The sequence below is a fragment of the Somniosus microcephalus genome, chromosome 6 (assembly GCF_052327205.1).
Source record: "Somniosus microcephalus isolate GS21.2 chromosome 6, FLI_Smic_1.0, whole genome shotgun sequence".
NCBI classification, from domain to species: domain Eukaryota; kingdom Metazoa; phylum Chordata; class Chondrichthyes; order Squaliformes; family Somniosidae; genus Somniosus; species Somniosus microcephalus.
Window position 1 is genome coordinate 250,808,863 of NC_140992.1, and position 12,229 is coordinate 250,821,091.

General features: G+C 45.6%; 1 protein-coding gene across 1 annotated transcript in view; it reads left to right on the forward strand.

Moving 5' to 3' along the window:
* pkd1l2a (polycystic kidney disease 1 like 2a) overlaps nucleotides 1-12,229 on the forward strand; it is a 190,539-nt gene that overhangs the window by 57,854 nt on the left and 120,456 nt on the right. Inside the window, exons 15-19 of the mRNA XM_085992056.1 lie at nucleotides 1,120-1,320; nucleotides 5,712-5,857; nucleotides 8,598-8,723; nucleotides 9,240-9,416; nucleotides 9,539-9,666. Of these exons, the coding sequence (XP_085848182.1) occupies nucleotides 1,120-1,320; nucleotides 5,712-5,857; nucleotides 8,598-8,723; nucleotides 9,240-9,416; nucleotides 9,539-9,666 (778 nt within the window). The remainder of the gene's footprint in view (nucleotides 1-1,119; nucleotides 1,321-5,711; nucleotides 5,858-8,597; nucleotides 8,724-9,239; nucleotides 9,417-9,538; nucleotides 9,667-12,229) is intronic.

A 12,229-nucleotide genomic window follows, 5' to 3' on the forward strand; every position in this document is an offset into this window, starting at 1 on the left:
ATGGTGTGCCCCCTACGACTAGTCAAAGAATGACTATGGGCTGGTTTTTGTGAATGGAGGCGAGTTGGAGGCGGGACTGCTGCTTGTCGTGTCAATGTCCCGCCTTCAACCTCGCCTGACCATTCAGAGGGATTTTCCCCTGATTGAGCTTGTTAAGCCCGCCCTGTGGGCTCAGCAGGCCAAGTAGGGAAGAAGTCACTGACAGAGCACATCAACGTCTGACGTGCTATCTGTCAAGACTTCTTGAAAGAAGAAATGACAGCGTTTGACAGCTCTGTGAAGGTGTCAAACACTGACATTCTCTTTAGTTTGATGAGTCTTTGAGGTGAGGACTCATCAAACATTGCAAATTTGTAAATTTCAGATGTCTGATGGATCAGAGGGTCCATCAGCCATTACTTGAAATTGACAAGGAGGATGTCCGCTCTCCCCATCCAGCGCGGCTAAAGGCTATGGAAGGAAAACAAGGTAAGTGAACACTTTTTTAAACTTTTCACTCACCTTGCATACTTACCACTCCACACTTGCACCCATCACTCACCTTTACACCTTACTTCCAGGTGCCTCCGACCCCCGCAGACCTCCTCCACATCTCCTCCAACCCGACGGGGTTCTCCGAGGTCAGGAAGCCTTCACCTGTGAACGTAAAATGGCACGAATCCTTTTTTCTGCCTGTTAACTACCTGTTAACAGGCAGTTAAAAGGATTAAATGCCTTTCCCACCTCCAGGAGACGGGGCCCGAAGCTGCACATCTTCCCGCCTCCTGGCAAATTGGCACGGAGGCGGGATGGGGGCGGGTTTGCCATCTGCCCCCACTTTCTCCGATTTTACCGGCTGTCCCGTCTCCATGCCCGCCTCCTCGGGGCTTGGAAAACCCAGCCCGAAGTTTGTTAGGTGCCCAGTCAAAAACAAGTTTGGTCAATTGATTCTGATTTTTCTGGGTTTGGTTCCTGCTGGTCCAGTCAGAGATCGAGGGGTATGGCTTGAAGACGAAAGACCTGGAGAAAAATTACTTGTGAAGGTTCAGGCATGAAATTACTTCTCTGTTAGCATTCGAAACTACAGTATGAGTGAGATAAAATTGTCTAGTTGTGAACTTGTGCTTTTTTTTATTTTAGGGATCAGTGACAATGGTGATTATAAATACAAAGATTATATGGTTAGCATGATGCCTCCACTACCAGTGCCATCCTGCAATGTTTCCCCCAAAGAAGGATCAACAGTGTCTACAAAATTCAGCGTCAAATGCACTGTCATCTGCAGCTCTAACTCATCTTGCAGTTCTTCAGGCCTCACATACTGTTTCTTTGTCAAACCAGGTAATACCTGCTAAGCTCATTCTAAAAATATAGGCCCTGAATTTGGGGTTCCCGCGGGGAAATGCCTCCGATCCGCAAATAAAACGCCCGCATACCTGGGGGTCCGGGAGATACGGAGATTCGCGGTCCTGGGCCTCTCCGGGTACCCGCGGATAAAGGCCCATGTATCTCAGGGGCGCAGGCGGATCGCAAGCGCCCATGGGATCATGTGGGCCGGCCCAACCAATAAAAGAAGGGAATCCCCATTCATGCTTATGGGGATTCCGTATGTACAGAAACCCTATAAGCATAAATGGGAATACCCCCAAAAATACATCTACACATCAAATAATTTTTTTTTAAACATTACGGCCTAGAAATTCATTAAGGCGCCGGCAGCTTTGCGGCCAGTTACCGCCTAAAGAGGGCTTCTGCGCCAATACAGGAGCTTGCGCTGATATTCAGCGCAGCGGTAATGGCGGCGGTAGCTGTTAGCGCTGCGCCGGCACCGATGACGTCATCGGTGTGCGCAGTGCCCCGGTTCCGCCCCGATACCGGCCCGATCCCCATATTTAGTTGCGGCCGCCTCTTCCGCAGCGGCCGCAAACAGCGACCAGAAAACGGGGCCGTACTGTAGCCTTAGTGGGGCGCTTTAAGGTGGAGGTGCGGCCGGCCGCTTTTTCGGCGGCCGCCTGCCCGCACCTCCTTCCCCGGCCTCCTCCACCACCCACCCCGCGGCATTGCCGGCTGCTTTCCGCGAACCCGGCACTTATCCGTGGTGCCGGGCTCATTTGCCGGCACAATCCAGCGGCGATCTCCCCGTGGCAGGCACCTCCCCCTTAAGAGAAGGAGGAGGCCTGCAGTACCGCAGCCTGCCGCTCCGCAGCGGGTGGCGCAGTGGCGCCTAGGGCGCTGAAATTCAGTTTCAGCGCCCCAAGCGGGCACACCCTGGAATAGCACCCGGTTCCGACTTGGGGCGCAAAAACTGAATATCTGACGGTCGCAACTGGCTCCGCGCCCAGCGCTAACTTTTGGGCGCTAGCCAGCTGGCGGGGCCATAGTGAATTTCTAGGCCTACATATTTAAAATTAATTAAAATGCCATTTAATTAAATATTTAAAACAAACATTTATTTTTTTGAAAAATAAATGTAAGTGTTTTAGAAGGGCTAAAAATAAACTTACCTTATAGTACAGGTTTTCTAATGTATAAATGATTGATAAAAAATCATTTTAATGTTTTTTTAAACTCTTACACTGGTAAAAGCAGGCCTTACGCGTAAGAATTTACCCGGCGTAAGAATTTCACGGGCATTCGCTGGGCAGAGGTCTCCACCCACGGGTGCCCTTTTCTCGGGGATGCGTTGGATCTGTCAAGAAAATTCTTGACAGATTGCAAGTTCCGGGTTTTCGCGCATGCGTTTCAAATGCCTAAACCTGGAACTTGCATGGCCCTTACCGGCGCGTACACACCTCGCACGCACCCATAGGGATGCAAATTACGGCCCATTGTCATTGTTGTATTTACGTCATGAGTTTGGGTATTTAGATTTATTTGGACTTTGAACCACCTGTAGTGAAGATTGCAATTCACAGTCCAACATGTATGAAGGTTACAAATGTATCTCCTAACTGTCAGAAAACCACTGAGACATGTTAACTTTTTGTCCCACACTAAATACTGTAAGAGTGCTAAAATGAATGTTTACATTGATAAATCTATATCCAGTGCAAGAAGGAAAGTGTCAGCACTCATTGCAGTGGTATCTAATTTTTCTCCTTTTATTTATGCAACCGCAGACTGGAGCGTGAGGCACTGAATATGTTGGGTGGAATCTCTTGCTTAGAAAAAAGCAATTGCAGCTAGATATAAAAAGAAAAAAACGGCAAACGCTGGAAAAAGTGCTGAAAATACAGCGCAAGTACATCAGCGTCTGCAAAGAGAAACGATGGATTCATGTTTTGGGTATATCTATATCTGAAATTTTGATCCATCTTTTCCTTTTATAGATGCTGATGGACTTTCTTTGTATCTCCAGCAATTTCTGTTTCTTTTTTTACAATTAAACATGGTAAATCACATGAGCAGCCCATTCAGATTCTCATGCCTAATTTTCAGCAGTCAGTGAGACATAGGAGAAATTGGGTGAGTAGCGCCACCTGTTAGCGCCTAAAGAGGCAGTCAGTGGCTGTAGCGCCACTGGCTGCGTCTCCGGCGATATTCAGCAGGGGCGCTAATGGTGGCGTTAGGCATTTGCGCTGCACCGCCACCGATGATGTCATCGGTGTGCGCAGCGCCCCATTCGTGCCCCGTTCGCGATATTTGGTAGCGAACGCCGCAGTTGCGCCGCTCGCTACCCGCGCCCGGTTCACGGGGCCTTACTGTGCCGGCAGCGGCGCAAGTTAAGGTGGAGGTGCGGGTCGGCCGCTTTTTCGGCGGCCGCCTGCCAGCACCTCCGTCCCCGGCCTCCTAACCCCCCCCCCCCCCGCCCCCGCGGCATTGCCGGCTATTTCCCGAGAGCCCGGCACTTCTCCTTGGTGCCGGGCTCATTTGCCGGCACTCGCGAGCGGGGATCGCGCTGTTACAGGCACCTCCCCCTTAACAGTGGGAGGAAGGCCTGCAGTACCGCAGCGTGCTGTGCCGCAGCGTGTGGCACTGTGGCACGTTGCGCTGCGATAATCAGTTTCAGCGCCCTAAGAGGGACGCAGAGCGCCTCGAGCCTCGCCCCGTCTCCCTCGAGGGGCACTGAAACTGAATTTCTGGCGATCGGTATCACACCGATCGCTGCGCTAAATCCTGCGCTCAGCTGACTTTTGCGCCACTTTGGCGCCCCAACCCAATTTCTAGGCCAAGTGAGAAAACAATTGTAATGGTAATTTACTAAATGTGCTGATAATATCATTGCCTACACACCAGTAGAGTATCAACCTTTATTTTTATATGATTGACAATTTGTCCAACTTGTACCACTTAATTTCTTTCTTAACATTTAATTGGAATGTTAAGCACACATTGGGCAGTTGGATGTATGATTGACAATGACAATAGTCGTCCTTTAGTGAAAAGGATTCCAGCTGCAGCTTTGAAAGTTACATTTTTATTTCTTTTTTTAAAGACACATTGGCCCCGGTAATAATTCAGAGATGGGAAGAGAGCGCAGAAGGAGTGGGGGGGGGGTGGGGGGTGTGGTGCGGGGGTGGTGGAGAAGGGTGGGTTATGGTGGGGAGAGGATTTGCGGACGGGAAACCCGGAAGTAAAGGTTTCCCGCAGGTTCTGCCGAATTTAGTGGCGGGGCCTGTTTTAAATTTTTTCAGTAGGTTTCCCGCCTGACAGCCAGCCAGCCAGCTCAACAGGCTGTCAGGCTGGAAAGCAGCTGGGGAGCAGATTGGAGGTAGTTCCAACATCGGGGTTATGGGGAGAGTCGGACGTTGTGGCCGGTGGGGGGAGTCGGACATCGCGGGGGTGGGGGGAGTTGGCCGCTCACGTGAGTTCGATTGCGGAGGTAAGCAGGGAAGCTTGATGGGTCAAGGGGAAGCATGCCTGCTCCTCCTGGCCCACAAGCAGTGCTGTACAGGCACTTACCTGATGGATTTTGCCCTTCCCACCTCCCTGCAGCTGCCGGGTTTCCCGAGGCCTGGGTAACCCGACCTGCAGGTTTTAAAAATAAAACTTTACTTAAAATAAAGGCACACAGTCTCCTTAAAATTTTTTAGTTACTGACCTACCTCCTGAGAGTGATTTGGTTGCCTGCCCTCTGACCCACCTCCGTTAAAACCGGAAGTGGGTGGGTTAGAAGCAGATTGCCCATTTTTAAAATTTTTAACCCATACTCCTGCCCTGGGGGGGTTAAAATTCCTCTCATAAAGTCTGAAAAATAAAATGGTTCTTTGACTATCACAACAAAACAGACAACAGCCATCAAATATGGATGCTGAATCATGGAAACTTTGCTGGGACATTAACATATTTAAAATTCCTTTTATATAGCCATGAGAGAAATTAATTTTAAATAGATCATGAGATGACCAGAAGTAATAATTGAAACAAGAGCAACATGACATGGCAATAGCATAGAAGACATAGATTTGGAACTTTAAAAGCTGGATATTAAAGATAGATTCCATTTACAGTCAGAATTTAACAAATATGTTTTAACTGGCGATTTACCTCATTTTATGGGTTATCTATATGAGTTAACTTAATCATAAAATCATAATAGAATCTTACAGCACAGAAGGAGGCCATTGGCCCATCATGCCTATGTCCACTCCTCTGCTCTTTCCCCATAGCCCTGACATTTTCTCCCCTTCAAGTTTTTATCCAATTCCCTTTTGAAAGTTACTATTGAATCTTCTTCCACTACCCTTTCAGGCAGCGTATTCCAGATCATAATGTGTTTGGTGTCTTTTCAGATGTTCCTTTACACTGTGGATCACAGCCGATATTGCTACCCACTTATCTACCACTGGGAGACTCAAAGAATGATGACCAGTTGAATATCACAGTCACTGTCCGAAACAGTGTGGGCTCCGTTACCAGTGTTATTGTTGCAGTGACGGTATGTTGCTTGCTGTGCCTTTTTACCTTGGAATAATGAAATCCTGGAAGGACCTAAATAGTTCTAGACAGAGCAGAAGATGCTGATGAAATAAAAAGAAAAACTGTAAATGCAGAAATAAAATAGAAACGATTATAAATACACAACGGGATGATCAACATCTGAAGAGAAAAACAAAAGCAATATACTGTGGTGCTGGATGTCTGATTTAAAAACAGAAAATCCTGGAAACACTCCCAGTTCTGATGAAAGGTCGTCCGACCTGAAACACTGGGGGTGATTTTCTCAATGGGGGCATGATGGAGGCGAGAAAGCTGCTTGTCGGGTTTTAGTCCCGCCTCCATCGACGTCTGGCCAACCCACGCTATTTTCCCTTGATGGACCTTGTTAAGCCCGCCCAGCGGGCTTAGCCGGCCAATTAGGGGAAAGCCAGTGACAGATGACGTCAGCAAATGATGTTTCATCTGTCAAGATTTTTTGGGGAAGTGGTTGTGGCTTTCCCACTAGGACAACCTAGTGGGCAGGGGAGCCGGGATCCAAAGAGGCTCAAAGAGGTTAGTTGTTTTTACTTTCCTCTGGGCCCCACAAGGAAAGCTTAGGCCCCCTGCCGCTTCCCATCGGTTTTGGCCGGGAAACTGACCGTAGGGCATGTAGATGACACCCGGGAGTTAACATTTCATTCTGCCTAGATTTTGCTGTCCGCCTCGGCCCTCGCCCACCCGATTTAAAATTGGGGCTTTAGATGCTGCAATGGTGGAAGTATGGGTTCTTCTGGATGGATATCTTAAGATGGGCCAAATTGCCATCCTTATCCATAAGTTCCTTATTCATTCCCAGGCTGTCGCTGGCAAGACTGGCATTTATTGCCCATCCTTACTTGCCCTGGTTTGATACAACAGAGTGCCTTGCGCGGCCACTTCAGAGGGCTGCTAAGAGTCAACCATGTTAGTGCGGGACTGGAGTCATATATTGACCAGATCAGCTAAGGATGGCAGGTTCCCTTCCTTAAAGGAACCAGTTGGGGTTTTATGACAATCTACCAGCTTCATGGTCACTTTTACTGACACCAGTTTTTCATTCACAGATTTTTTTTAAACTGAATTCAAATTCTCAAACTGCCATGGTGGTATTTGAGCTCACGTTCAATTGGCGAAATTCAAACTGGTTAATTCCTTCTCGCTAACTTGTTGCACATTCCTAACCTGTAAATGCTGTAGTGTACTGACCGCAGGTTTGGGTCACAGAAGGAACATTTATTTAAAAAGGGACAAGCTGTACCAACAATAACCTTATTACGTTTATTTTCCTCACCATATCTAATTGCAGGTTCACGAGTTTTCAAACACTAGTATCGACAAGGATCTAGCAACACTACTATCAGAAAATTTAGAGGATATGTCAGATGCAACAACCAGCAGTTCTTTACTAATCCAACTGTTTGAGTCAGTCTCTTCTGTACTGAATCAAGAGGCCAGGGCAGGAACCACAGGCAAGCTAGTTCTGGATGACAAAAAACAGGTATCAATTTTTTTTGTTTAAAAGGGCTATTATACAAATGAATAAAGCACCAATAACCATGCCTTTTAGTTCTGAATAGGGGCTCAAATTCATAATAGCCCAATATCCCCAAGCTACCAATTTAAGAATTGGACGAATAGCTTTGAAATGCTGGACGTTCAGTTGGTTATTTGTTTTGATCATGTGTTATCAATATCACTGTGATATTGCTATTGACATCCATGAAAATCAGGCTTGAATTTATTCATATATTCATGATGCATTAATGTGGGTGTGTCATTTTTGATGTCTAGGTGGCCTAACTAACTCGTGGCTACCAATTTCTGCTGCTCACCCCAAAAAAGCCTCTAGGATCTGCACTGTGGGGTTTCTGTGATTCTGTGATGAAGTCCTTCTGTTAATATTTACTAAATAGAAACCGGGCAATGTTATCCTCATTCTCTAATGGAGAAGGTCACTTAGCTCTTTGGTTATAGAATCAAGAAATCAGTATGAAACCTGTAGAAGGATCGCTGGATCAAATAGAAAGAAAAACACCAACATTTCAAACGCTAGATATATGAAACAAAAATAGAAAATGCTGAAAATAAACAGCAGGAAGTCAGCATCTTTCACAAGAGAAATGACAGGTTAACATTTTTGGCGTAACCTTTTGTCTTTTCTCAAGTGTCAGCCTGGGCTCAGTGGTGTGATCTGGGCTAACACTTCAGTACAGTACTGTAGTCCAAAAGGGGATATTAAAAGATGGCACGACATATTGTACAAGGTACTCGACAATGTCACAGCAGCTAATGTTAAAGAGCTCTCAAACTGTGTTACATTTTACATCTTCATAGTTAGTTTTCAAAGACACTGGTTGTCTATACAATGATTTCAGTTGTTGAAACTGCTGCGAATCTAGTAGATACCATCCTTAATGATTGTTCCTGAGTCTTTATGCGGTACAATAACCACAATTGCTCTCATTCATCACCTAATACAGAGAAAAATGATGAAATCTCAAAGTAGCTTTCTGAAAGGGCCAGAACTTTAGAGTTTAGTTCCCATCAACGTCACTTGAATTATAGCAATTCAACCAACCTAGTTCAAGTGAGTCCAGACCTTGGCTCAAATCTGAGCGATTTCCTAATAGAAATATGTTTTTATTGTACAAAGAGGAATTCACTGATGAATAATGCAATTATGTCTGTTTCTGTTTCCTGCTACCAAAAACATCCCCAAGTTGAGGGAGACAATGCTTTCAAACTTATCCATTGTGGAAGTCTCATCGCTGCACAAGGCTCTTGAAGTTTCAGAAGTTCTAAAACAGCTAACCCACAGGTCTGATGAACTTACCTCTACATCACAGGTACCTCAAGTGTAGCATTTCTAATCTCGTCCCACTTTTTCCCCAATGATCCTAACTGCTCTCGCTCTGTTGCCTTCTGCCAGGAAGTTTCTGTACAGGACATACGATTCAGTAGCAGGATGGTAGAGATAAAAAATCTATCTCAAGCTACTCATCCCCAATGTGACATAAACCCTCAATTATTAACATTTTTTCTTGATTGAAAACATAATTGCAAAACAAGAAAAAGTCAAGAGGGGAAAATGTGCTTGAATTATTGGTCTACTCTATTGTGTCGAGGCAGAATATTAGAAACATAGAAAAATAGGAGCAGGAGGAGGCCGTTCGGCCCTTCGAGCCTGCTCCACCATTCAATATGGTCATGGCTGATCCTCTATCTCAATACCATATTCCCGCTCTCTCCCCGTACCCCTTGATGTCTTTTGTGTCTTTTCTCAAGTGTCAGCCTGGGCTCAGTGGCTTGATCTGAGCTAACATTATTAAACTATGTTTATCTCTTTCCTATCTCCTGTTAAGTTGGAAGCCAGTGCAACCCTTCTGAACATGGGTAAATCGTTGCTGACTCTCAGAGTCGTGGATGATGATGACCCGGAGAAAAGAGCCATTGCAGCAAATACCCTCTTTAGTGTGGTTAACAATGTTCTGGAAGCGTCAGCAGGAAATGATGAACAGGATGATTTGGCCACAGATACGGTAAATTGGCTCAATTAAGGATAGAATGAGCGCAGACTTTTCTTAATTAAATCATAATACACTATTAAAAATTAAAGGAACCATGCTGTGCCATTTTTTAAAGATATATTTTTACTTTTCAGCAAAGAGTGGTCTCGGAGAAGCTATTGGACACAATAGACCATTTGCAGGCTGTGGTGTTAAATGAAGCAATATCAGATGAGGAACCTATTCTAATGACAATGCCCTCAGTTAGCATGTACCTACAGAGGTAAACAGACAACTTATACCACCTGTTGTATGATTAATAAGTCCAAGAAGTTAATAAGATAGTGCAATGATGTGCATCATGCTATGTGACTGACTGGTGACACCCAATGCTACATTAACTGTCAGATATTTGTAGAAAGGATGTTAATGTTAGGGAATGGAATTCTTCCCATTTCTAGGTATCCAAAGTCATGTTTTCCCAGGTTAGTTATATTACAGCCAGATATAGAATAAAGTACCCTCGAATCTACCCCCATTATGGCCTATACATTTTGCCATGTAGTGCCCATTTTTTGGGTGCTAACCAACCTACTAAGCCCCCAAAATGGCGGGCAGGAAGTGTGCACACATTTCCAGCCAGAAATGGGCCACCCACCTTATTGGGAAAGGAGGTTGCGCCGGTGGTAGGCGCACATGGCGGCAACTGTTAAAGGGGGAACAGGGTCCTGTGGTAGATTTTCAGTCGCCCCCAGTGCTTCACTCACCATGTGCTGAACCCACACAACACAAGATGGCGCTAACCGGCAGAAAGGCCCCCCTGCTTACCTGAATGTGGAGTAAAAGATGACTCGCCACTTCACACGCCCCTCCATCCCGGCCACTGCTACTTCCCCCCAACCACCGATTACCACTCCCCCCCCCCCGCCCCCAGTCACTGCTACCACTCCCACTGGCATACCATGGTCTACAGCTGCTGTACATCCTGTTATCTACAGGATGTACAGCAGCAACTCACCAATGCTTCGGCAGCACCTCCCAGACCCGTGATCTCAGAGGCCAATGCATTAAATATATTCAAGAAGGGGTTGGATATATTTCTTAAGGCTAAAGGGATCAAGGGGTATGGGGAGAAAGCAGGGACTGGGTACTGAATTTGGATGATCAGCCATGATCGCATTGAATGGCGGAGCAGGCTCGAGGGGCTGAATGGCCTACTCCTGCTCTTATCTTCTATGTTGCTATGTTTCTCCACCACCCAGAAGGACAAAGACAAGTCATGGGAACACCATTGCCTCAAAGTTGCCCTCCAATCACACATCACCCTGACTTGGACGCACTACAGACATGGTATGCCAGTGGATGGATGGTTAGCCTAGTGGATGGGGTGCCGATCAAGCTGACTGCTTTGTCCTGGATGGTGTTGAGCTCTTGAGTGTTGTTGCAGCTGCTCCCATCCAGGCAAGTGGAGAGTATTCCATCACACTGGATCAAAATCCTGGATGCCCATATTCCGAGGATGAATAATTTTTTTAATGCCTAATGCCTCCTCTGTTATACCCCAACCAATGTTGAGAATTACCTTTTCTTCTATGCGTAGATAGGAGCTAAAGAAGCCCTACTGTGAAAATATTTTCAATCTAATGTAATTTAATGTAAAGCTAGTCAGATTTTTGCAGAAGACAGCAGACGTTAGTTTATGTTTGCATGTTGGTGACCTGATATTTGGGGCTTTGACTGCCAGGAGTTACGAATGACCAGCAGACAACTGCTTAGGAACATAAGAAGAGGAGGAGGCCATTTAGCCCCTCGAGCCTGTTCCGCTATTCAATGAGATCATGGCTGATCTGTGACCTAACTCCATATACCTGCCTTTGGCCCACATCCCTTAATACCTCTGGTGAACAGAAACCTATCAATCTCAGATTTAAAATTAACAATTGATCCAGCATCAATTGCTGTTTGCGGAAGAGAGTTCCAAACTTCTACTGCCCTTTGTGTGTAGAAGTGTTTCCTAATTTCACTCCTGAAAGGTCTAGCTCTAATTTTTAGACTGTGCCCCCTAGCCCTAGACTCCCCAACCAGCGGAAATCGTTTCTCTCTATCTTCCCTATCTGTTCCAATTAATATCCTGAAAACTTCGATCAGTTCACCCCTTGACCTTCTAAGTTCCAGGGAATATAACCCTAGTTTGTGTAATCTCGCCTCGTAATTTAACCCTTGGAGTCCAGGTATCATTCTAGTAAATCTACGCTGCACTCCCTCCAAGGCCAGTATATCCCTCCGAAGGTGTGGTGCCCGGAACTGCTCACAGTACTCCAGGTGTGGTCTAACCAGGGTTTTGTATAGCTGTAGCATAACTTCTACCCCCTTTTGTTTAGTCTTCTAGATATAGAGGCCAGCATTCCATTAGCCTTTTTGATTATTTTCTGCGGTTAGAGTCAGTACACAAAAGTATCTGCGCTGTGAAATTATAATAAGCTTCTGTTTCTTATGTTGCAAAAGTAATAAATTTGCATTAAATATGGGACACAGCAGCTCTAGATCACATTGCTACTACACAGTAGTAAGTGATAGCTAATGGAGGATATGGGTGGGTACGGTAAACAGCTGCTGTCATGATAAGCATTACTTATCTGGTAAACAGAAACATCCAGAACGCAAGTCGTCGAAGTTCAATGTCAAGGTTTAGTTTATTGTTCATACTTGAAGTACCAGGAACACCAATCAATCAGACCTAAACAAATTCACGCAGCAGCACAGCAAATGATAGGATCAATATAACATGAAAACTGAGGTATGCAGCCATACGTATTTATAGTATTTTAACAATGAACTAGGGGGGA